This window comes from Musca autumnalis, unplaced genomic scaffold (genome assembly GCF_047663935.1).
Source record: "Musca autumnalis isolate F117 unplaced genomic scaffold, ASM4766393v1 scaffold_2, whole genome shotgun sequence".
Classification (NCBI taxonomy): Eukaryota; Metazoa; Arthropoda; class Insecta; order Diptera; family Muscidae; genus Musca; species Musca autumnalis.
This window is the reverse complement of record NW_027411755.1, coordinates 216,456,285-216,484,046: the sequence shown is the minus strand read 5'-3', so window position 1 is coordinate 216,484,046 and position 27,762 is coordinate 216,456,285. Positions and strand designations below refer to the sequence as shown.

General features: G+C 36.9%; 1 protein-coding gene across 5 annotated transcripts in view; it reads right to left on the bottom strand.

The window, feature by feature from the left end:
- Positions 1 to 27,762, bottom strand: part of wry (delta and Notch-like EGF repeat containing weary) — a 260,765-nt gene that overhangs the window by 34,004 nt on the left and 198,999 nt on the right. For all 5 annotated transcript variants that reach the window (XM_073970872.1, XM_073970871.1, XM_073970873.1 and 2 more), the window contains 4 exons: positions 12,527 to 12,623; positions 11,546 to 11,673; positions 2,945 to 3,087; positions 1,040 to 1,162 (listed from right to left, as the gene is read on the bottom strand). In XM_073970872.1, coding sequence (XP_073826973.1) covers positions 1,040 to 1,162; positions 2,945 to 3,087; positions 11,546 to 11,673; positions 12,527 to 12,623 — 491 coding nt within the window. The remainder of the gene's footprint in view (positions 1 to 1,039; positions 1,163 to 2,944; positions 3,088 to 11,545; positions 11,674 to 12,526; positions 12,624 to 27,762) is intronic.

The following is a 27,762-nucleotide window of genomic DNA, read 5'->3' as shown; positions in this document are numbered from 1 at the left end:
TGAAAAATATTCTTTAAAAAATCCACGATTATTTGTCTTAAAATCCTTGAAAAATATTCTTTAAAAAATCCACTATTATTTGTCTTAAAATCCTTGAAAAATATTCTTTAAAAAATCCACGATTATTTGTCTTAAAATCCTTGAAAAATATTCTTTAAAAAATCCACGATTATTTGTCTTAAAATCCTTGAAAAATATTCTTTAAAAAATCCACGATTATTTGTCTTAAAATCCTTGAAAAATATTCTTTAAAAAATCCACGATTATTTGTCTTAAAGTCCTTGAACAATATTCTTTAAAAAATCCACGATTATTTGTCTTAAAATCCTTGAAAAATGTTCTTTAAAATATCCACGATTATTTGTCTTAAAGTCCTTGAAAAATATTCTTTAAAAAATCCACGATTATTTGTCTTAAAATCCTTGGAAAATATTCTTTAAAAAACAACGATTATTTGCATTAAAATCCTTGAAAAATATTCTTTAAAAAATTCACGATTATTTATCTTAAAATCCTTGAAAAATATTCTTTAACAAATTCACGATTATTTGTCTTAAAATCCATGAAAAATATTCTTTAAAAAAACCACGATTATTTGTCTAAAAATCCTTGAAAAATATTCTTTAAAAAATTCACGATTATTTGTCTAAAAATCCTTGAAAAATATTCTTTAACAAATTCACGATTATTTGTCATAAAATCCTTGAAAAATATTCTTTAAAAAAATCCACAATTATTTGTCTTAAAATCCTTGAAAAATATTCTTTAAAAAATCCACGATTATTTGTCTTAAAATCCTTGAAAAATATTCTTTAAAAAATTCACGATTATTTGTTTTAAAGTCTTTGAAAAATCCAGAATTCTCGCCTTTATATTAAAAAATTTGTATCTACTTTTGAACATGGAGACCCTGAAAATATTGTGTTCAAAATAGAGCCACGGTTATAACTATTCCTTGGTTTGGTAGTTTAAAGGTATTTACAATTCTTTTTTTCCCATCTTAAATCACTTATTACTTATTGCTTTAGTCATTACTTACCGTTCTTAGCATTTCATTGCAATCGGGACCATTACGTCCCCCAAGACATTCACAGCTGTAGTCGTTACCATGATCGATGCAACGTCGTCCTTCTGGACATGGATTATTAGCGCAAAAATCCACCTGAAATTGTAAATCCAAAAGAGAAAAATAAAGTATAATAATGAATGGAAATACGACCACTTGATAGAAAAATGCTTATGTATAGAAAATTGAAACAAAGTGCTTAGAGGCAATGAATTGTGTAGAGAAATATGCTGGGAGAATAAAATTAGGGGAAAGAGTGAAATCAAGTAAAATGATACTTGTGGATGTTTTTTATTGTGTTGATATAAATTTCTCATTACTTTTTTAAGTTTGTTTTAATGGTTTCCCCATAGTTTTTATCGTAATTTTTTATGAAGAATACAGTGCAGTTGATATAAAGTTGTGAAATAAAATTATTAGTTATTTATAAATTGTGTGCACCCATCTATTAGAGATGGATTTCTATTTTTTTATAATTTGTGGCAATGGGAAATTTGAGAATTGTAGTTGTAATAAAATGCATTATGAGTGGTTCTGACATAATGCAAATTAACAACACTTGGTTAAATAAGATGGGACAGCGATAAAACTATTTTAAGCATTATTAAATAGATGAAAGTATTGAAGACATCAAAATCGAATAATCTTTTATTTTTTTTTTTTTTTTAAATTAAGGGGTCTAATAAAAACAATAATATATTCATTATTAAATAGTTTAAGATTGCTGCATTTAAACGAGTTTTTTTTACCAAAAACATTGTCTATTTAGGAACTTATGGTGGAAGATCTATACGTTTTTCTACTTATTGTTTTATTTCACTGTGCAACATTTTTAAGGTGATCTTGTGCAAACAATTTGAACTGCGGATTTTTTGAAAGTACAGACCCAAACTACAAAAACCCTTAGTTGGGTTTTGTTTTGTCAGATCCAGCTCGGATGTTATGGCCGCATCTAAACATGGTTAAATATTGAGTTTTTAAAGAATTTCGGGACTATTTCTCAGAAACCAATGCGAATCTTCTTCTGACCTCTGAAGCAAATTTGTAGATAAGGACAGGAATAAAATATTTGGAGAAATAATGAACTCGAAAAACTACATTTATTACCTTAAATTTCAAAATAGATGCAAAAATTCCACAATTTTTATACATTTCGCACCGTATCTCCAAAACAGTTAAATTTTTCTTAATATTTTCTTTTGGAAAAATATTCCCTGGAATGTAATACACAACTCTTCAGAACATGTCATTGTTGTAAAATGCTTCTATGCCGTTGTTTTCAGTACATTTTTCAACGACGATTTAATACAAATGTCAATAATGTAGTGAAAACCGAAATGCGAGAATAAACTGTTGGTGTGAACTGTGTTTGAAATACGTGTTGTAAAATATATGATGCAAAATACCGCTGAATCAACATGAAGTAAGCATTTTAGAGTTTCAGAATGTTCTAAAAATTTTTTGAGAACTTTACTTGGAAGATTTTTGCAAAAGGTTACTTGGTTCAACTCCCAACAGTTTAGCCGATACTGACCAGAATTTCGGCAATTATGTCAAATTTTCTATATTTTATAGATTTTGATGTACTAGATGGAGTTTTTCTTATGTGGTTTTTTCAAAAGATAAGTTCTACTAGTTTAGGGCTACAATATTGCTAAAGACAGCAAGGCCAAATTCCTATGCGTTTCTGAGATAAAAGCCTGATAAATGCAAAAAAGTGTAGATTTAGCCCGGTTTAGATGAGGCCATAAAATCCGAACTGGATCTGACAGGACAAAACCCTACTAGGGTTTTCGTAGTCTAATTATGTACTTTCAAAAAATTCATAGTTGTTTGCATTTTCAGTGTTGCATAGTGTTTTCTTTTTGTTTAACTCACCTTAATATGACACCGAGTTCCCGTGTATCCTTTTGTGCAGCGACATTCATAACTACCAATATGATCGATGCATTCACCACCATTTTGACAGGGATTCGATTCACATTCATTATATTCGAAATTGCATAGTTCACCAGCAAAACCTGAAATTGCAAAAAATGGTTGTCATTCTTTTTCAAACGAAATTGAAGTATTGTAGGAAATTATCTGTTCGTGTATTAGCTTGTGGCACACAAATGGATAAAAGTTCTTATATCGGATAATGAATTCGTACATGTCACACGTATTGTTTTTTATTTTTACATCTTCACTGGCTTCCTTATATATTTTTATGGAAATACAATTATATAAAAGTAATTCGAGGCAACCAAACTCACTATGATTAGCCAAAGAGAAATGAATAATAAACGTCCAAATCTGTTCAGATAAAGTTAGCAAAAAAAAAAAAAAAAAAAAAAACAAATAAAAAATAAAATACATGCCCGCGTGTTAGCGGCCTAATCCGGCATGAACTTGTCAAAAACTTCCAAAAAAAGGGAAGACGACAAATAAAAATTACAAAACGCTGGGAACCTCAAATACCAAATTACAAATGTAGCTAAACTCCTCAGAAGTTTTGAAAGCACGTGGAACCTCAAATTACAGCTATTTCGTTTGGAAATTGTAGCTAAAACCCTCAAAATACAATTCTGGAGGTACCGTTATATCGGACCTATGCTAAAATATGTACATATGTTCACAATTTTTGGTGGAGAAGTTTAGAAACAACTAGGAGTTTTCAGTTTTCAAACTACATATAGATCGGTTAAAATCCTGACATTGCCGAAAATCGGGAGGTACCTTCATATGGGGGCTATACCAAAACATGGACCCTATAAAGTCGGAGACCCTGAGTGAAATCGGACATTTTTCAAAATGAGGTTTTTTATTTTTTTATTTTTTGTGGCGATGCTGCTCATCAGCAAAACATTTCAGTATATTTTCAGATTTTTTTTTGACCAACGGCTCCATGGATATCGCGCTTTAAAAAAGTCGAATTCTGTAAAAACTATATGCAAATAAATATCCATAATACTATGTCTTTGTGCATTTGTATGTAACGTGCATAAGGATCCCCTTTTCGGAATATATATGAAAATAGGGGAATATTACTTTTTTAGCCATAGGAAGAACGCTATTGCTTTTGGAGAAAATCGGTCCAGATTTGGATATAGCTCCCATATATATTTTCGACCGATTTCACGCATTTTCTGCACCAAACACACACACTGTGTCCGATTTCTATGAAATTTGGAATGTGTGACTAAGTTCGGTCAAGAAGGAAACGGGCCAAATTTTATCGAAATCGGCCAAGATTTGTATATATCTCCCATATACATGTTCGACCGATTTCAGTATTTTCTGCACCAAACACGCTATATATGCCCGATGTCGATGAAATTTCGAAAGTGTGACTAAATTCGATCAAGAAATAAACGTGCCAAATTATATCGAAATCGGCCTAGATTTGCTGTAACGACGGGTTTTCCCCCTATGGCTAGAGTAGCTAGTCGGGGTCCAAGGATCCTTACAGAAAATTTATTTATTTGAGACAGAAAGGAAAAGACAGTTGTTATCGTTTGATGCACTTTTATTGTGTTCGTAAATAGAGCGTTTCTCTTTAAAGTTAACTTAATCTACTTAATATAAATAAAGTGATAATTCGGTCCTCAGTCCGCACAGAAATTCTAAGGCACCAAGTTCATCACTTCGAGACATGGATAAGTACTCGATAAGCCAGGAGAGTCGGGGATTAATAGGCCAGAGACCTGGATAAGTACTCTGGATCTCCAGGATATGGGATGGATCGCCTAAGGCTACAGGATCAGCTGATATGCGAGAGACCTGGATAAGTACTCACGCAGGACCTACAAGGATTTTCAAAGCTACGGCTGCAAGAGACCTTAATAAGTACTCAAGCACTACAAGGATATACAAGGCTACGGTTGCGAGAGACCTTAATAAGTACTCAAGCACTACGAGGGTATTCAAGGCTACGGTTGCGAGAGACCTTAATAAGTACTCAAGCACTACAAGGATATACAAGGCTACGGTTGCGAGAGACCTTAATAAGTACTCAAGCACTACGAGGGTATTCAAGGCTACGGTTGCGAGAGACCTTAATAAGTACTCAAGCACTACAAGGATATACAAGGCTACGGTTGCGAGAGACCTTAATAAGTACTCAGGCACTACAAGGATATTCAAGGCTACGGTTGCAAGAGACCTTAATAAGTACTCAAGCACTACGAGGATATTCAAGGCTACGATTGCAAGAGACCTTAATAAGTACTCAAGCACTACAAGGATATTCAAGGCTACGATTGCAAGAGACCTTAATAAGTACTCAAGCACTACGAGGATATTCAAGGCTACGGTTGCGAGAGACCTTAATAAGTACTCAAGCACTACAAGGATAATCAAGGGCTACGGTTGCAAGAGACCTTAATAAGTACTCAAGCACTACAAGGATAATCAAGGCTACGGTTGCAAGAGACCTTAATAAGTACTCAAGCACTACAAGGATAATCAAAGGCTACGGTTGCAAGAAACCTTAATAAGTACTCAAGCACTACAAGGATATTCAAGGATCAAAGGATATGTAAGGATCAAAGGATATGTTAGGATCAAAGGATATTCAAGGATCAAAAGATAGGCAAGGATGCAAGGATTCCTGGCTTAGAGACCTGGATAAGTACTCTAAGGATGTCCAAGGCTAATCTTCTGAATTGGTTACTTACCGTCGAATGATGTGCTCGCTTTCCTGGTCTTTCACTGACTGTCCCAATTCTAGTTTCGGTCGCCCTTTTATACTAGCTCCCACCACGTGTTTTCTTATTGGAGTAACGGGAACTTGTTTACTCCAATTTGTCATCACAACAACATAGCAAGTGATCATCTCCACCAATGGCAGTGATGAGCTGATGTTGTTGTGATGATGCTGTGGGATCTGGCGATGGAGTAACGGTAACTTGTTTACCAAAATTTGTTACTACAATAACAACGCAACAGGTAGTGATGCCCACCAGAAGAGAAGCAAATAGTTTTATTATTAAGCTAAGTAGTTTATTAAGGAGTATGATTATACTGGGATATGGATATGGTTTAGGTGTGAACAAAAATGACCACCGGGATTTTTGGTCGTTACATTGCATATAGCTCCCATATATATTTTCGTCCGATTTCACGTGCTCCAAACACGCAATATATACGTCCGTCCGTCTGATGAAATCAAGATACAGCTCGCAATTTTTTATAATTTGGTTTAGAAGTTTCTATTACACCTGGGATATTTGGTATTGAAAATGGGCTTTATCGGTCCACGTTTTGATATAGCCCCCATTGAACGGTACCTCCCGATATTCGGTACTTTCAAGGGTTCACCCTCATTATCACACCGAAATGGCTAAAATTCGGTATTTAGTCTTCGTTGGGGTTTAAACTTTCCACCTGCAAGTTTTTGGTGTATGTCTACGCCTTCATATAATTGCCTTAGGACGGTACCTCCCGATTTCCGGTATTTTGAAGGTTTTAGCCTCATTGTCACACAGAAATGGCTGAAATTTGGCATTTAGTCTTCATAGAGGATGCAAAACTTTGCACCTGAAATTTGTTGTTATAGGTCCACGTTTTCATATAGTCCCTATAGAACGGAAACTCCCGATATGGGATATCTTCAAGGTTGTGGCCTCAATATTGTACCGAAATGGCTGAAATATAGAATTTAGTCATCGTTGGGGGTATACATCTTTGTTCATATAGCCCGCATAGAAAGGTACCTTCCGATTTTCGGTTTTTTTAAGGTTTTAGCCTCAATATCCCACAGAAACTTTGTAGTTAGTCTTCGTAGGTGGTATAAAACTTTCAACCAGAAATTTGTTGGTATAGGTCCACGTCTTCATATAGCCTCCATAGAACGGTAACACCCGGTTTTTAGAGGGGTTTATTTTTGAACATTGTATGTTGTCAGAGTATACAATAGCTTAATCCAGGAAATTGTAAATATTGATTCATACAGTTTACTTGTGAAATGGAAGTAGTTTGGTATTTTGTAATCTCCACGCAGACAATTATCATATGTCTTAAATTGGAGGAAGAGCTTCCCAGCAAAATTTTAATGAAGAGGTTCCATCCGATGACGTAATTTCATGGCATCTTTTGCATTGGTTCAATCGAAGTCGTGAAAGATCCGATCTTTTCATTAGCATTTGAACCAATGCAAAGGAAGTCCTGAGAGATCCGATCTTTTCATCAGCATTTAAACCCATTCCATCGATCCAATAGAGATGAATTTTGTGTTCTAAATATATAAGCCTAATAATATACAATAGACTTGATGTTTTCGGGGACTCGAAATCACAACCAACGTTGTTAAAACTCTCGTCGTAATGGAAATGTCATTACAAAAGGTTGGTGAAAATAACATACCAAAGCATTGGTGGAAATGCCAAAGCATTGGTGAAAATTACATGTCAAAGCATTGGTGTAAATGACATGGCTTGGATCCAAAAATTAATAGCCAGTTTTGGGGTCCATGCTCATATAAAATTCATCGATGGCGATGCTTAAAAGATGACATGCCAGATCACTTGCACCCATGATAGAATGGAAGAAATCTAATTGTTGAATTCAGTTCTTGGTGGAGGGTATAAAAAGTTCGGCCCGGCCGAACTCAACGGCGTTCTTACTTGTTTCTGTTGAGACGGGTAGGGGTGGTCTTCGATTACGTTATTTACAATATACCTTTATACATATTTCCCGTATATATACCCTTTGATATCCCTCTTTTTCATGAAGATCTCTCTGTTGATCTAGTGTTGTTAAAATCTAGTGCTAAAGTTCAGTACCTAGTTCGTTTATGTGTGAGTGATGTCATACAAACGAACGTATGAAATAACTCATACGTAGCGTTTTAATACAACGATCCGGCCCATTGAACCAAATAGTGAACTAGGTCGTTCAAACGAACTAGATTTGAACAACTCTACTATACTCATGGCGATAACACCCATACAAGTACTTCGTCAACAACATCGTTTGATCGCACGGATGTGTATGTGATATGTTTATATATGATGTGTTATGCTTCGGAAACTTGAAAATGGCCTTCATCTTGTTGATTTCGTAGATCATCACGCTCATTTTCTATTCCCGTCGCATCTGTTGATAACTGTGGTTTTATTTCGGTTGGCGGATGTAGCTGGGATGATTCTCTTGCAAATTTTCTGAATAATTGCCAATAAATTTTCTTATGGTTCAGAAAAGTACAGCGGGAGGTACTTTAAAAGAAACGACCATGGTCTGAGTCCAGCGAAATAGTCACAATGATGACGTCTGACTAGCAGTAGAAATCTCTTCTTAACGTTCCTTCGGACGTCTTCGTTCACCGTGCAAAAAGTTGAGCTTTCAATTTACTCAGTTATCGATGTACTCCCCTGGTCATTACCTAAGACTTGACATTCTGTCATGATATAAACAAAAATCCCCTAGGACCTGACAGTTATAATGCGCCTAGAACTCGAACTAAATACGGACATACTATCTCGAAAGTTCCACACTTTCCAACCAGCCTAAGCGAGATATGTCTGTACTGGACTGATGGTAGTATAAGAAAGTTAAATCTGCTTCCTTCGCTTCTACTACGATCTTTCCGTACAATGTTGTAATCGTCGCAATGTTGCAACCTTTAGATTACGTTTAAGGTGGTGCCCTGGTACGCTGCGACCATGACGTTTCTCCGTACCGTAAATCTACATGGGATGTTGGTATCTCGTATTCCGACAACGACGATAGATCGGACGGCTAAGATGGTAGTAATCTCCGTATATTCATTACATATCACCGAGCTAGGAATGTGGTTGATGCAGATCTGACAAGCGTAAGATATCTATTGCTCTGGATTGTCATCTATCCCGGCAGGGAACAGGAATTTCGAGATATATTGCCGCTCCCATGGCGAACACAGAGTGGTGCCGGCCCTAGTCTAGCTATTGCTAAAAACTCATTCCATCGATCCAGTGCAGTCTATGACTATAAGAATGTTTTATAAAACTCAATCGCAACGCGTGTATGATTCCATTAGCATTAGTTTATTCTGGCGTTTCCATCTAAGTTATATAGGGGTTTACAATCAATCTAACACAGGGTAAGATATTAAGTTAGATACTCTCCACCACTAGTTGTACTTACTTACATAGCTGGCTTTTTACAGAACATTTGTTCCATAAGCCGAAGTAAGAACAAAAATCTCCAATCGTCTCTGTTTGCTAGTGTATTTTCCCAATCTGGGATATGTGGCTTTCTAATGTCTCCTTGCACCTGTTCGCTCCAACAAAGCTTTTGCCTTACAGAACTGCGTGAACCTCTATGCGGCCCGTATTTATGCGCCTTTTTAGGTTCATTATCACACATTCATATGACATGGTCTAACCATCGCAATCGTTTTATCTCGATTCATTGATGTCGTTGAACAGTTGATACAGCTCGTTGTTCATATTATTTCGAATAATTTTTCTCTCGAACACACCAATCACTGATTTATCTGCTTGCGCAAGTACCCACGCATCAGTGTTTTGTTTGACGAAATGTGCCTTCATTCTTAATCTGCTTACATAGTCCAAAGTAGCATCTGTTGGCCAACACTATTCACAACTGATGTTGTTGGTTGTGTTTGTGACGGTGCCGAGGTAGATGAAGTCCTTTTCTACCTTGAAATTGTAGGTACCAAAATTCAAAGATGGTGTGGACGTATTACGCGTCGATACCATCAACTTGGTTTTATCGCCGTTTACTGCCAGACCGACTTTAGCAGATTCCCTTTCGACTTTTGCAAAGGTATCAGTTACTTCCTTAACCGATCGACCCATGATGTCAATGTCGTCGGCATAAACAAGTAACATATGGCTGTATATATTGTTCCACTTCTTTTAACCTTCACTTCTCGTATGACCTTTTCCAACAAGATGTTGAAGAGATCGCACGACAGGCCGTCTCCTTGTCTCAAACCTCTTTTGGTGATAAACTCTTCATATAGGTTCTTTCCTATTTTAATTGAGAACCGAGTATTAGTAACGTCATCTTACAAAGCTTTGCGGGGATACCAAAATCAAACATGTCTTTGAACACCTTTGAACCTACAGGGTTGTCAAAGGCTGCTTTATAATCGACAAAAATATGGAAGTTGTCGATCTGCATTTCTTGGGTCTTTTCCAGGATTTGTCTCAAGGTAAATTTCTGGTCAATAGTGGATTTGATGGTCTAAAGCCGCACTGATAGGGTCCAATTATTTCATTGACCATAGGCTTTAGTCGCTCACACAATATACCAGATACTATCTTAAATGCAATAGGGAGCAGACTTATGCCCATGTAATAGGAGCACACAGTCTTATCTCCCTTCTTGTGGACTGGACATAAGATGCTTATTCTTAAGCCGGTTTATTGCTGTCTTTACCTCATCTTGGTCGAGCGGTATACATTCAATACCATTCAATCCCGAGCACCCTATCGGTATCAGTTATCAAATTACCTTGCTGGTCTCTACAGAAGGATGTGCCTGTACCCAAGACATCAGTTTGATGCTTCACTCTTTGGTAGAATTTTCGGACTTCATTCTGGCTCCTGTACATCTCGATATGTTCACACTCCCTTTTTACCACTTCTCTCTTCTTCCTGCGGAAAAGACGTTTCCTCTTCTCCTGATACCTCTACTGATTATAGAGTAGTCCTATATGCCGCATTTTTCTCTTCAGTAGCAGCACGATACTATTAGTCGTACCATGGGTTCCTTGGTGGAGTTCTCTGGTATCCAAGTATGGATTTGCGGCTGGGTCATCGGGACGAGTGCTTTTATTAAGCAATTGGGCTAGTTGAGTGGAATATGCTGTGGCTATCTGTTAGTACTTTATTTGCAATGTTTAGACGGGTACGTACTTTTGCTGCAACAAGGTAGTGGTCCGAGTTTGTGTTTGCTCCTCGGAACGATCGTACATCCGACAGGCTCGACGAATGTCTTCCACCTAACTTCCAATGGTACATTTTTAAATATTTAGGTTTGTGTCATTGTCCATGACAACCAAATATCTACCAGGCCGAAATGAACCTCTCATTCATCTGTTAATGGCAAGTACTCGTATATACGGGCAGCACATCCGGCTGTATCTACAACTGTTATATTCACAAGCATTTTTCTGTTTAACAAAACAAATGACAAGAACTTTCCTAATAAATTGCATTATCTTCACAATTGCTTAGATGGTGAACTATTTAATTATACTTTGTTGAAAAGACCAACAATAGGACAAGCTACAAATTAGCTAAGAGGAACTTTTGACATGGACAAGTTGCAAGAATGGAAAAATATTACATTATTGTATTTTCGTTCAATGCAAAGGAGAACATTAATAATTTGTTGCAATATTTATTTAGTTCGTTAATTCGTTAATGGAATTGGAGTAGAGTTAAGTTTACGTGTTCCGTCGAGTCGTTAAGATCGTAAGGACAAGCCATATTGCTGGGATAGTTGAATTTATGTTAAAGTTGTAGAAAAATTGTTACTACTTACCAGGTTGACAGAAGCAACGGAATCCATCTTCCTGATCCACGCATATACCATGTATACAGGGTGAAGATTCACATTCGTTCAGTATATGCTGGCACAGCGGTCCAGTGAAGCCAGGTGCACATTCACATCTATAGTTGAAGGAGAAGGAAAATGAAGTATATTTTTTTATTTGAAAATTTTGCATTTTTTGTATTAATTTTAATTAATTTCTCGTTGGAGTCGAGCTTAATGATGGATGTTTTTGCAAGTGAAAAAGGAAAGACGAAGATTCAACCCCACACAACCAGCATGACATATTTCGCTTTTGGTAGAGGCTCATCAGACATATCGGCTGTGGAGCGGCTTCGCTGTCATCCACATTTTCCTCTTTCAAATGCTTCGGCTTCCTTCGGCTTTCATTATGCTCCACCCCAAAGAGAAATTAAATAAGTGTAATTCTCATTTGCATACAAAAATATGAGGGCAACAACAGCAGTTTATTCTTGGAAATTATATAAATATATTTGATAATGTGCAATTTAGAAGAATTTTTTTTTGCAGATTTAATAACGTTTCATGAGCTGCCCTGAAAATAAAGCTTTCAATGCGTTTCAAGTGCTGAAAACTGTTCATGTAAAGTGCAAACTTAATGCTTAAAACAAACAAATAAGAGTTTCAAACCAAAAATTGAGAAAATCTGTTGTCGCATTCGGATTAAGATTATTTTCTTTATACTCTAGATTCTTAAAATGTATTTAAATGTTATGGAATTTTTGTTACATGTCGATACCATGAATTTCAATTATTCAACAACAGCAACAATTGAATTAATGTTCACCGCAAGCAGCCATCATCAGCGTCATGCCATAAATGCTGCGGTGGCTGTTTATTTTTTGTTTTTTATTAAATAAAGAATATCTAATAAAATTTTATGCAGGATTTATACAATGCTGTGCCAGCATTCTTTCGTTGTTGTTGTTTTTTTACTCTCTGTTTGCTTACCTAAAATGTGTTGAATTTCCCACACAACTTCCACCATTCATACATTCAGCCGGATTGCATGGATCCAATTCGTATTGACAGTTTTTACCCGTATATCCTGTAATTGAAAGTCATTGTTATTTGGTTACACATTGGCTGTGTGTTATTGGATAAAAATGAGAATGTGTTAAAAAAAATGTATGCATGTAAAGAGAGCTAAATGAGACGAGCAAAAAGCAAACACAAAAGAATATAAAAAATTGTCCCTATCATTATTGTAATTGCGGTGAGTGGCATGATGAGTGAGTGTCTGACTGAATGAATGGATATTATGGACAACATTCTATTTAGGTGGCCATGCTAATGATACGAATATAACATCAATGTAAATTGAAATCTCCTTTATGGTCGTTCTTATTTTTATTTGCCATCATTTCAGCTATTGTTAGCAAGAATACTCTGCTAAATTATGCATAAACGGTTATTCTATACAATTAAATTGGTTTATGAAGGATTTTTATTGTTTATTGTAAGGATAATCTGGGGATATATACATTTGCATTTGTATGGATATTTTGTTGACAATCAATTTTGAACAAATCGAAGGATAGGGAGTGGTATAAAAACGCCAGTTATGTGGAAATCAAAATGTAAACAAGTGAGCAAATGCTATAGTCGGGACGGGGCCGACCATATGATACCCTACACCACTACCTCTGTGCATAAGCTTTTCACTGGTAAACATTTATTTTAGGGAACATAATCCGACTACCACCAAACATATTTTGGTTTTTAATCAAAAAAATATGCCTCTTTCTCTCTAGGACCCACATAAGCAACCAAAATTTTGTGACCATCCGATTAAAATTTCGACCTGTAGAATGGAAGAATTGGATGCATTACCGACTATTGCGGTATATCCCTTGTTTGACCACCTTCGCCAACCTACTTTACACCAATGTACAGGTAATATTTTCTTCTTCCATTGACGGGCTTTGCCGTTGAAATAACCCTACTAGAAATCGATATATTCACTAAGAATACAATTTTAAATTTGTCTCCACATGAGTTTTTCCCCATTCCGATCCTTAAATATTATCCGACTATCACCAAAGTCACTAGGCATCTTCCTCTGTGGGGCCCCCATCAACCCCCAAAAATTCGTGACTCTCCAATCAAAATTCCAAACTGTAGCGTGATTACAAAAAATGGAAAAATTGGATATATTATATTTTATAATATATTCTGCGATATCTCGGTGGTTTGCCCACTTACTCCAACATACTTTGCGTCAATGTAAAGGACATATTTTCTTCTTCCATTGGCGCGCTTTCCTTTTGGAATACTCCTACTAGAAGCGGAAATATTCTCATAAGAAAAATAATGACTTTTCTCCACATAAGCTTTTCGCTTATTCCGACTCCTGACTATTATCCGACCATCACCAAAATAAATAGGCTTCTTCCTCTGTGGGACCCGCATAAAATTCCAAAAACTTCGTGACGATCCGGTCAAAATTGCGACCTGTAGCGTGGTTACAAAAAATCGGAAAATGGGATGCATTAAAGACTATTGCGATATCTCTGTTGTTTGAGCAGCTACGACAACCTACTTTACATCATTGCAAAGGTGATATTTTCTACTTTCCTTGCCAGGTTTTGCTTTTGATACACCTCTTAAATAAACAGAGATATTGGCTTTGAAATAAAACGTTGACCATTCTCCAAATAAGTTTTTGCCCATTCCGACCCCTTAATATAATCCGACCATAATTGAAATCAGTAGGCTTCTTCCTCTGTGGGACCCCCATTAACCCCCAAAACTTCGTGACGATCCGATCAAAATTGCGACCTGTAGCGTGATTGCAAAAATATCGGAAAATGGGATGCATTGTCGACTATTGCCATATCTCTGCTATTTGACCACCTACGACAACCTACTTTACATCGTTGTAAAGGTGATATTTTCGACTTTCCTTGCCGGGTTTTACTTTTGATATACCTCTTAAAGAAACAGAGATATTGGCTTTGAAATAAAATGTTGACTTTTTTCCAAATAAGTTTTTTGCCCATTCCGACCCCTAAGTATTATCCGACCATCGCCAAAATCAATAGGCTTCTTCCTCTGTGAGACCCCCATTAACCCTCAAAATTTCGTGACGATTCGATCAAAATTGGGACCTGTAGCGTGATTTCCAAAAAATTGATAAATGGGATGTATTATCAACTATTGCGATATCTTCGTTATTTGGTTACCTACGCCGACCTAGTTTACGTCATTGTAAAGACGGGATCTTCTACTTTCATAGTCAGGCTTTGCTTTTGGAATGTTTCCAACCAAAGCTGTGATATTCGTCAATATAATTAAAATCGCAAAAATGAAAATTGGGGTTTTATTTGCTACTATTGTGATATCTTCGTTGTTTGATCACCTACGAGCACCTACTTTACATCAGAAGAAAGGTGATATTTTCTATTTTCATTGTCATTTCATTTTGGTATACCCCATGTAGAAGCTGAGATATTCGCTTTGGAAAAAAACGTTGTCTTTTTAACCACCTAAGTTTTTTGCCCTTTCCGACCACTAAATATTTTCCGACCATCACCAAAATCAATAGGCTACTTCCCCTCTGTGACCCATTTACCTTTAACCATTAATTTAATTTACCATTAACCCTCAAAAATTCGCGACGATCCGATCAAAATTGCGACCTGTAGCGTGATTACAAGGTTTAGACGGACAGACGGACGGACACACATAGCCAGATCGACTCAGCTCGTCGAGACATTCATTTTGGTATATATAAGTATGGGTCTATTATTTCGATGCGTTACAAACTTTTTGGCCAAAACCAACTTATAATACCCTCCCCACATAGTGGTGTAGGTTATAAAAATGTGAACATAATATTCGACTCAACATTTTTACTATTTTATTAAAAAATATTAAATATTAGGTCTGCTTCAGTGTTAATATTTTAATGATAGGACATATGCGTAAAAAATCTTGACAATATATGAGCTAATGAAGTTAATTATACCCTCAGCATTTATGCTAACGAGGGTATATACACTTTCGTACGTGAAAAATGTACCTCATCGAAATAATGGTTTATTTGAAGTCGATTTAGTCATGTCCGTCCGTCTGTCTGCCCGTCTACCTGGTTGGAGCGCACGATAACCCTCGAATAGATCAACAGATTAGGTCCAAAATTGTCTTCGTAATATTTTGTCTTAACATAGTTTATGTTCGAAGATGATTCATATCGGTTCATTTCTTCGGGTACTTCCCCTACAAAAATTCACGAACGATAACTCTTGAATTAAGTATCCGATTTGGTCTATAGTTTGCTCATCATAATATTTCTGCTAGACATAGGTTAGGTTTCAATATGGACTCTATCTCTCCACTTCTCACGGGTACCTCCCACACAAAATTTGGGAAAAGTTCAGTTTAGGACCTGCTCTGGAATCTCTTTGATTTTTGTTGTAACAACTTGTATTCGTTGCTTCCATTACCATGGTACAAGTTTTTTCGGGGGCAAGTCCTTGTTGAGAAAATTAACCCTATGGTACCATGTGTATAGTGGCTGGGGCGTACTATAGCAATCGCACTGATCAACCTATTTGGTCCAAAATTTGACGTTCGTAATACTTTGTACAAACTTTGTTTAAGTTGGGCGATATCCCATCGAAAAAAAAATAAACAAGCAAGAACGGCGTTAAGTTCGGCCAGGCCGAAATTGTTATACCCTCCACCACGAGTTGTATTGAAGTAAAATGGAAAAATTAGTTTCCTTTCGTTTATGATGAGGACTAAATACCAAATTTCTGAAAGTTCGGTAAAACAATGTGGCTAACCTTTAAAATACAGAAATTCGAGAGGTACCGTTCCATGGGGGCGATATCAAAACGTCGATATATACCTAGACTCAAAGAAGACTAAATGCCAAATATCCAATATTTCGGTAAAACCTTCAAAATACCGAAAATCAAGAGGTACGCTTCTATGGGGATATAGAAACCCGCGGACCTATACTGATAATTCTTTTCTCGAATAGTCTATAACCCCATGGAAGACTAAATAACAAATTTCAGTCTATCGGTGGGATACTGACGTCACAACCTTCTGAATTCCGAAAATCGGGAGCTACCGTTCTATGAAGGCTATACCGAGAAACTTCAGTCAGAAAGGCTTTTATCTCGAACATAGACTAAATACCAAATTTCAGCCATTTCGGTGGGTTGCTGTGGCCACAACCTTCATAATACCGAAAATAGGGAGGTTCCGTTCTATGGTAGAAAGTTTTGTACTCCAAACGAAACTAAGTACCAAATTTCAACCATTTCGGTTTGATAATGAAGCTCAAAACATTCAAAATACCGAAAATAAAGTAGTACCGTTCTATGGGGCTATAAACAGGCGTGAACCTTTACAGAAAAATGTCATATGGAACGTTTAATACCCCAAATGAAGACCAAGTACCAAATTTCAGCCATTTCGGTAAAATATTGAGGCCATAACCTTCAAAATACCGGAAATATGGAGGTACTTTTCTATTGGGGCTATACTAAGGCTTGGACCTATACCCACAAATTTCAGTTGGAACGTTTAATAAGCCAATTGAAGACCAAATACCAAATTTCAGCCATTTCGGTAGAATATTGAGGCCATAACCTTCAAAATACCGGAAATAGGGAGTTACCGTTCTATGGGGGCCATACGATGGCGCGTACCTTAACCGACAAATGTCTGGGTGAAAGTTTTATACGCGCAACGAAGACAAAGTTCCGAATTTCAGTCATTTTGGTGTGATAATGAGGCTGCAATCTTCAAAATACCAAAAATCGGGGTACCGTTCTATGGGCGCTATACCAAAACGTAGACCGATATAGCCCATTTGTAATACCAAACATCGCAGGAGAAATATAAACCTCTACACCAGATTACAAAATTCTATCTTAAAAATTGCGGGCCGTATCCTGATATCAATAGACGGGCGGACAGACGGACATCATTATATCGACTTAGAATTTTACCCTGATCAAGAATATATATACTTAATAGGGTCTCCGATGATTATTTCGATGTGTTACAAACGAAATGACAAATTTAATTATTCCCTCCATATTATGGTGGAGGGTATAAAAATATCACTAAAATGGTACACGCTATATTTGTTGAACGGAGCAACCTAACATTTTGTTCAAATGTAGTTTAACTTCGAAAATGGTTCATATGGGCCTTCGCCTTAGGGTACCTCACCCACAAAATATAAAAATTTTTGTTTGAGTGCAGTTTAGGATCTATGGACTATATCCGTCCACTCCTTCGGGTACCTCCCACACAAAATTCGGATAACGTGAATTATAAGAGCACCTCTCAGTAGGTTGTCCTTGCGGCTCCCTTTACAACGGTACACTTTTTTTCTTGCGCAAGTCCATACTACACGTAAGTACGAATTTCCAAAACCATTTCCTTATATATACACCACACGCAGAGATAAAAATATGATTGATCCAACAATATTCGAAGAGCAAAATATGTATCGTAAAGGTATTGTTAGATTCCGCATGTAGTATTGTGAGTTCAACAATCGTTTTTGTTAATTGCAACAACTGTTATTGTCATATCCAACAATAGTGGTTGTCATATTCAACTATAGTTTTTGTCTGCTGGACAATATTATTCTCTTTTCTTCGACAATTGTATTCGATGCCGTGGTGAAAAAAAAAACAATTTTGGTGAGTTTTGTTTGTATGAGTTAGCCTTATATTTGTTTTTCTTTTATTTTATTTGTTCTTTGTATGTGTATGTACACCATGAGATTTTTGATTTTACATGTTTCTACTTTCTTATTCTTCATTGTGTTTCGAGTTGAGTTACACCACAATCTGAGAAGTGTTTTTGGTCGTAATTTGTGTTTTCTTTTCATATTTGTTGTGGTCTTATGGTATTCCTTATGTTGGGGTAGGTACTTGGAGGATGAGGGCAATGGAGCAGTTTTGTTTCTTCATTCAATTTATTGCATTTTAAGTTATTTTATTTATTAGCATATTCCATCACGAACATAAACTATTCACATAGAATCACATAGAAAGCCTCTCTAGTGGAAATGTCAACATCAGGCTTCGCGCGCCGGTCCCTGTTTTCACCGATGAGGAAATGACGTCCGAACAAAATGCGGGATAATCTTTCAACACCTGTCATCTAACAGGAAATGGTCAGTTGACGAAATCGGAGTTAGGTGGCAAGTTTGGAGGCCGCCTTCTCAACACACACCGTTCATTTAAAGGTAGCAGTCGTACCACCAGACTAGGCACCACTAGGCCAATCCCCTATTGACGCTGAAACTTAAACGATTACAAATCCTTTTAAGTTAGACCTGGCAAAACCTGGTCATGTGTAGTGTTTGTCAATGCTCGTAATATTATACGTGACATTTATACCAAAGTTATGCGGAAAGTGTATACGAAAAATTTTAGTAATAGATTTTCTGGGCTGACAATAGTTTTTGTAAAAATTCTAGATTATAATAGTTCCTACAATAGGTATTGTCAAAGATTTTAACAATATTGAGGAATTACGCAAGTTGCTTTTTTGTCTTGTATGTTTGGAGCAAACGATGGTATTTTTGGATTTGCAATTGCAATGCTTGAACAAAACAAATGAATTGTTGGAACAAAAATAGATATTGTTGTTCCAACAAAAGCGAAAAATATTTTTTCTCTGCGTGCACTTACCAACCTTTATTCCGGCACAAATTTCAGATTCTAGCTATACCCGTTCTAGCTATATACAATTGGTAATCAAATGTAGTGAATTTTAGTACTTTTCGTACACATCTAGTTCGATATCCCAAAAACCCTTTAGTACAATTTTCTAACCCTCCATCAGTTACCCTCATTCCAAATTAAGATTTTTCCGTTTGCCTAATACAAATAGAAATATGGGCCCACATTATATCCAAATGCGGGATTCATCTGAGATCACATATTTTATTACATTTCACTAGAAATATTTAGCACCTCCGTAAAATGTGGTTCTAATTATGACCGTATGAGCGCAAAAAGCATTCAGCGACGTACCCAGGGCGAGCACAAGAATTAAGACCTTCCCTAAATGTAATATATCAGCCTGTAAACTATCTTTGAATTAAGTGCATCAGAAAATTCATTTTTCAATTAACAATTTCAAGTAGACTTTCAAGCGGCGATTTTGATACAATTGATATTTCGCATATAAACGATTTATCTTAGTGTCCTCAGCTTTTCCGCAGATAATAATTGCACAACTGCAATGGCAATCTCCCAAGAAATGGAAAATAGGAAGAAAACAGTTAACAGTTAAACAAATTCAAGCTGTGCCTCCACCAATTCAATTAAGGTCAGATCTGGTACTTTGTTTGTCATCATTGTTAACTTATCCATTCTGTTGCTTCTTTTTTTTTTTTGTTTTTTGTTCTTCAACAGTGTATGAAAAGGATACATCCGTTGACGAAGATGCAACGATACAGTAAACAAGAGCATAACAAGATTGCCAGGCTGTACGGCCAGTAAACAGAAAAATAAACTTCACAAAATGCCAAACGGATTGAAAAATCAAAAGCAAAACAAGTTGCAAACAAAAATTGAAAACAACTGGAACCCCAAAGAAATTAAAAACAAACGTTTTGTTATCCTGCAGCTAAGGAAAACAAAACTGTTTGATGGTAAAAATCATAATGAAAAAGAAAAGTATATGACAAAAGCGCTAAACGAACGTAGTGTACTGAAAAAAATCACTGCGGCCAACTGCTGGTTGTTTTATTGATGTTCACCACTGAGCTTGTGGCCACCGGAAAATTACGAAAATCCGTTAAAGAATCCTATTATACCGCAAAATATTGTTAAACCGAAGGATTATGTTGTGGTTCAGTTCGTAATGAGCTTCCGCTACAAATACAGTGCAAGATATTGAAAATTTTAATTTGTATTGAGGTCATGAATTTTTATAATTTTTACAGTACACTGATGTTGTCCACTAAGAATGAGCCATGATTTGCTCACTTAAAATGGGTAAATAGTAACGGGAAGACAATGAATTGCTAAATAAGGATAGTAAAGCAAAAAATAGAGAATGTAGAAATATATTCTTAGTACAGCCTATAGTAAAAATGTTCTGTAGAGGGCCTCACTTACTCACTTACTTTAAAAACAAGTAAAAAAGTATCAGTCGGCTTTGCCGACAGAGATATACTCTCAGCCTGTGTATATTGAAACAATTTTTTTTCCAAAAAAAAACGACAAAAATGTTGATTAGATTAAAGAGCAGAAGTTTTGCGGAGAAAATACTTAAAGGAATGGATCGACATTGACCATTATGGAAGTCGATCTCCAGCCACTACATATGGTGCCACTAGGGGGGGGGGGGGGGGTTTTACTCCCTTCGGGCTGTTTGCTTGAGAAGTATGGATTTGCCACTGAAAAAAACTTTTACCATCATAATTTAGGCAGCGAATGCAAGTTGCTTCAACAAAAATCAAAGTGATTCGATAGCAGCTCTTAAAGTGAACTTATCCGAAATTTTGTTTCGGAGGTAGGGGATGAAGTGGACAAATATAGTCCATATTTTAACCTGATCTATATCTGGTAGATATATTAAGATGTGTAAAGTCTGGACCAATTCGGCCACTCCCTTCAAAAGTTACCATATGAACAATTTTTCCGAACATTTTTGAAATTTTGTGGGGGAGGCACCTGAAGGAGTGGACCGATATGGCTTATCTTCGAACCTAAACTATGTTTGGACAAAATATTACTAAGGCCAAATTTTGGACCGAATCGTCAGATCCGTCCGAGAGTTATCTTGCGCTCCAACCACCTCACACGGTGTCATAGGGGTTTTTTTTGCAACTTTCAGGCTATTTTCTCAGGAGTATGGACTTGCCCCTGATGAAACTTTTACCGTCGTGTAGGGGGCGGTGAATAGAAGCTGCTAAAACAAAAATCAAAGCGATTCGAGAGCAGGTCCTAAACTGAACTTATCTAAAATGTTGTGTGGGTGGTACCAGAAGGAGTAGACCGACTGAGTCCATATTGGAACCACATTTAAGTCTGGTATATATTTCACGATGGGCAAAGTATGAATCAAATCGGTTACCCCCTTCAAGAGTTATCATGCGCACAAATTTTCCGAACATTTTCGAACTTAAACTAAGTTTGGGCAAAATATTACGACAGTCAAAATTTGAACCGAATCGGTTCATTCGTTCGAGAGTTATCGTGCGCTCCAGCCAGCAGGACAGACAGACAGACAGACGGACGGACATGGCTAGATCGACTCCAAATTGTCTGAAACACATTTCGTCCAAACATACTTGGGGTCTAAAAGCATTATTTCGATGAGGCACATTTTCATCGTATCAAAGTGTATATACCCTTCTTAGCCTAAAGGCTGAGGGTATAAAAAAAAAAAAACATTGCACCACGGTGGCACCTTACTTAGTTGGCCTATTACTGAACATTTGTCCTATAAGCCGAACTAAAGAAAGATTTTCATTCCTCTCTGTTTGTTGCCTTGCTTTTAGGAATATCGCGTTTTACGATCTCGCTTTCCACTTGTTTGCTGCATCGAAGCCTTGGCCTTCCAGCTCTGCGTATACCATATGGCCCGTATTTATACGCCTTTTTAGCGGATTCAATCGTGTAACTATACAGATGTCGTTGTATAGCAGATACAGCTCGTAGTTTATACGACGTAATATTTACCGTCAACGCAGTTTGGCAAGTAGATTTTCGAAGAATTTTTCTCTCATACACACCAAGCACTGCATTATCTGCTAAGTATACAGGCTTCGGAACCATACATTAGCACGGGTAGTATCAGTGTTTTGTGAAGAGTAATTTTTCTTTGACGAGATGTGGCTTTGCTATTAAACTGCTTACTTGCATATGTTGGCCAATACAATTTTTCTTCTTTCACAACTGATGTTACTTGTTGTGTTTACGGCGGTGTCTAGATAAACGAAGTCTATTACTATCTCAAGATTAAAGGAGCCAACTTCGACAGGTCGTTCGAGCTCTATGGACGCATTGTGCGTCGAAACCATCAACTTGGTTTCTCGCCCTTTAACGCCAGGCCTACTTTAGTAGATTCTCCTTCGACCTTCTTAAGGGTATCAGTTATTTATTTTACTGATCGGCCCATTATGTCTATGTCATGAGCGATTGGTGTAAATTGTGCAATCTCTTTTGACGTTCGCATCTCGTATAACCTTTTCCAGCAGGATGTTAAAGAGATCACACGAAAGCCTGTCTCCTTGTCTGAAACCTCTTGTGGTACTAAACTGTTCGGAGAGGTTCTTTCCTATTTCAACTAAAGACCGGGTATCATTTAATTTCATTTTGCAAGTCGAATGAGCTTTGCGGTGATACCAAATTCAATTCATGGCTTGGAATACATTTTGGACGTAAGGGGCTGTCGAAGGCTGCTTTATAATCGACAAAGAGGCGGTAGATATCGATCTGCATCTCTTGGGTCTTCAGGATTTGCCACTCGATAAATATGGTGAATTTTCTAGGTCTAAACCGTATTGGCATGACCGAATTATTTCGTTGACCATAGGCCTTCGTCGTTCGCACAATATCCCTGACACTATCTTGTAGGCAACAGGGAGAAGGCTTATACCCCTATTAGGCAGAGGCGATTTGAAAACCTTAATGAGCCCTTCGCGTTTCTGACTCCTGGGATTGAACTGAGCACAAAAGTCCACTAGACCATAGGTCTACCGCGAAAATCGAGCCTCCCGATTTTGACTTTAAGTTGTTTATCCACGTTTTTGGACATTTTAGCACATAACGGCCAAACCATTGAGATTTTCGATCCAATACAAATACAAAAATTTTAGCCAAGACAGTGATTAAGAACTCTCTAATACATCGCAAAAGCATTGGAAAGCTCCTTCAGGCAGTTTTAGCCTTGAGAATGTGCAAACTTTTCGGAAAATGTCGATAAATAGCACTGTGCTACAAAAGTTGACCAGAAAAATATTCAAGCGTTCTGATGCAAAATTCTATCGTGTTGGGATCCATGGACAACGAAAATGCCTTTAGTTCGTTTGCGTCACTTCGTTTTATTTTTGTATAACGGTAAGAGCAGTGAACATCTGGATTTCTTACATTTTCAAATTTAAACGGGCATATCTTAATTTTTTTCACAAGGGATTTCTATTGATCCTTCTTCCTTTTAAAGGGGTGAATAAAATCTTTCGAACAAGTTTTTATTTTTTTAATCGGTTGACAAATGGCTAAGTTATAGTGGTTTCTGTCTGAAGACCCACACAAAAAAACTATAACTGATCGAAAATCTCAATGGTTTGGCCGTTATGTGCTAAAATGTCCAAAAACGTGGATAAAAAACTTAATTAATTTCGTACTTGGTGTTCGATTTTTCGAACAGTAAAATCACTTTTTTTTAAAAAAAATATTTATGGATGAAAAATGTTAAAATTTAAACATGTTTTGGTAGATGTATAAAGCCTAATCTGTCAGCAAATAAAAACAAAATTGTTCCCTTAAAAACCCCACCCCCCTCCTCCCCATGTTAAGGGTAGATTTTTAAAACCTATATTTTTGGATCTTTTTTAAATTAATTTTAAAAAATTATAAAAATTGAAATTAAAAAAGTAATCATGGAGAATTATTGCCAATATATGTAGCCGTTTGACAAAATATAGAGAACTTGATTTAGATGCGGTAGCGCGACTTTACAGATGTGCAAAGTTGACTGTTCGCAATTTCGAACGCTGGTACTTAACCTACATATCGATGGGTATATCAAAACGTGGAAATTTACTGACAAATTGTGAGGAAAAGTTATTATAGCACCATATAAGACTTTCCACCTTTCCATTTCTCTCGTTTTCCTGTGGAAAATACGTTTCTCCTTTTCTCCCGATACCTCTCCCGTGTGCTACTCGTTGCTACTGATTGTAGAGTAGCTCTATACGCCGCATTGTTCTCCTCGGTAGCAGCACTGCACTCCTGGTCATACCATGGATTCCTTGGTGGAAGTCTCTGGTATCCAGGTACGCATTTTGCGGCTGTTTGCATGAAGTGGGCAATACTTTGCCATTATGCTGATAAGTTATCGGGACGAGGATTGTTTTGATTAAGCAATTGGGCCAGTTAAGTGAAATATGATATAGATCTCTGTTGCGATTGCAGATTATTTCATGTTGTGTCCGTTCGTACTTTATTTGCTACGTTTAATCGGGTGCGTACCTTTGCTGCAACAAGGTGGTGGTCCTAGTCAGTGTTTGCTCCCCGGAACGATCGTATGTACAACACGCTCGATGAATGTCTTCCATCTACCACAACGTGGTCAACTTGATTTCTTGTTTTCCGATCTGGAGAAAAGCAGGTGCCCTTATAAATGTCGGGATGCTTAAATCTGGTATTGCTAACGACCATATTTTTTTGCCGCTGCGAAGTCCATAAACTTTGTACCATTGTCAGATGTTTCACGGTGGAGACTGAATTTCTCGACTGTCGGGTCAAAGATATTCTCCATTCCAATTTTGGCACAAAAACCGCCTAGAATAGTTTTAATTTCATGGGCAGGGCAACTATCATATGATTCTTCTAAGCGCTCATAGAATATATCTTTGGTATTTTCGTCCTTCCCTTCTGTGGGAACATGAGACCAAATAAAGCTAATTAGCTTTTTTCCGACCGTAGCAAGACTTTCAGTCACTGGGGTGAAGAGGGATGTTGAGGATTTTTAACCTCCTACCAAGTACATATCCGTAAACAAACTCATGATTTATGTCATGGCAGCAATTATACAGTGCGTCACCTTAAGGCGTTGTTGTGACATCTTTCCCAATCCATCGTATTTCCGGTATGGCAGTAATGTCAGCCTTGTACTTTTCAAGTGCATTTGCCAAAGAGTATACTGCACCTTCTCTATAAAGAGTGCGCACATTCCAGGTGCAGATTCGCAGATCATGGCCCTTTAAATGTTTGCGGGGGTCGTCAACTTTAGAGGTTTTTTACTCTTCTTTTGTTTTTATACCCTTAACATTTATGGTAATGAGGGTGTATAGACTTTCACACGGGCAAAATGTGCCTCATCGAAATAATGGTTTTAGATCCCAAGTATGTTTGGACGAAATCAGTTTCACACACTTTGGAGCCGATTTAGCAATGCCTGTCTGTCTGGCTATAGAGCACGACAACTCTCGAACGGATTAACCGATTTGGTCCAAAATGTGGTTTTCGTAATTCTTTGTTCAAATTTAGTTTAAGTTCGAAGATGGCTATATCGGCCCACTCCCTTGGGTACCTCCCCCAGAAAAGTTAAATTTTTTTGAAAAAAATTATGAGCACAAAACTCTTGAAGGGACTAAACGAGTTGGTCCATACTTTGCACATCGTAATATTTCTACCAGACATAGACAAAGTTCGAATATGGACTATATCGGTTCAAGCCCACACAAAATTTCGGAAAAGTGCAGTTTAAGACCTCCTCTCAAATCCTTATAATTTTGTTGTAACAACTAGTATTATTACGACGGTGCAAGTTTTGTCACGGGCAAGTCCATACTTCCTGAGAAGATGGCCTGAAAGCTGTAAAAAACCCGCTATGACACCATGTGCTGTGGATGGAGCGTGCGGTAACTCCCGGACATATAAACCTATTCCATCGAAAAATTTGACAATCATAATATTTTAAATCAAGTTCTAAGATCGACATGGACATCGTTCCAATGCTTTGGATACCTCCCACACAAAAGTTCAAAACTTTTCGCTAAATAAACGATTTGGTACATACTTTGGATATCGTAATATTTCTACGAGACATAGATCAGGTTAAAATGCGAACTATATATGTGAACTCCCTTGGATACCTCCCACACCAAATTTCGGAAAAGTGCAGGTTTGACCTCCTCTCAAAGCCCATATTACGATGGTACAAGATTTTTCAGTGGAAAGACCATACTTCTTGAGAAAATGACCTGAAAACTGTAAAACCCCTACGGCCGGCAGGTGTAGTGGCTGGTGCACCCGACAACTCCCGAACTGAATACTGCGCCGGTCCATACTTTGCATATCGTAATACTTCTTCGAATATAAGATTAAATTCGAAGATGGTTCTTATAGGTCCTTACGGTGTTCAAAGTGGGTCTTTTCTTAGGGTACCACCCACACAAATTATTAACATTTTTGTTTAACTGCGGTAAAGGGTCTGTGCGAGAATCCTTTGGAAATTTTTACCGAAGGTACTCCTAGTAGCCCAGTTTACAGCGATATGATGATTTTCGTGGGCAAGTTCATGTTTCCTTATATAATGATCCTATCGAGAGGAATGACTCCCATAATAAGACACACTTCCAAAATAGATTATGTAGGGCCTTTCCCTTAGGTACCTCCCCCGCAACTTTTGAGATTCTATTCTATTCCATATTTTTGTCGGCAAGTCCATTCGTTTTTTTATTTTGGAAAAAGATGTTTCAATTCACAGAGATTGAGGGTATACCTCTGTTGGCAAAGCTGACTGATACTTTTTTATTTGTTTCATAGTATGATGTTTTTTTCTAGGGGTGGGTTACTAACACGACGCCCAAACCCACGTTTTTATCTTACTTATGGGTGACATGTTAGCTCACTATCTTCAAAGACGGGTAAAGATAAATCCTGGGCTTTGCCAAGTTAAAATAAGTCAGGACCGTTGCTTGGTATCTTTCATCCCCTACGTCACCCTGTAGAGGGCCACCTAAGTAAATAATATTGCTCAGTGGGTTCTACAATTTTACACAATAAAACACAACTTTAGTTGATATGTACTACCACCAAGGTGCGCTTTAACTTACTTTAAATGAAATGTGCTTACATCTGGGAAGTTTTTGCGGATTTTGAAACTACAATGTTTATAGATGAGAAAAATCAAAAAAAAAAAAAAAACAAAAAAAAAAATAAAAATCGCCGGAGGGATTTTCAAATAAATCGCTCTCAAAGTTCACATTTGCAGGGTTATTGGACTAAGGAAAATATTGCAGCAGTGAACATTTTCGACAAGGTTGACTTTTTTGAGATTTTTTTAGGTTTTACCATTTTTTGAGTTATAGAAGTTCATTGCGGAAAGTTTTTTTGCGGATTCTGAAACAGCAATGTTCAGAGATAAGAAAAATCCAAAAACAAGAATAAAATCAATAGAGGGATTTTTAAATAAATATCGGTCAAAGTTCATATTTTTAGGTTTATTTAAGGTTTTCA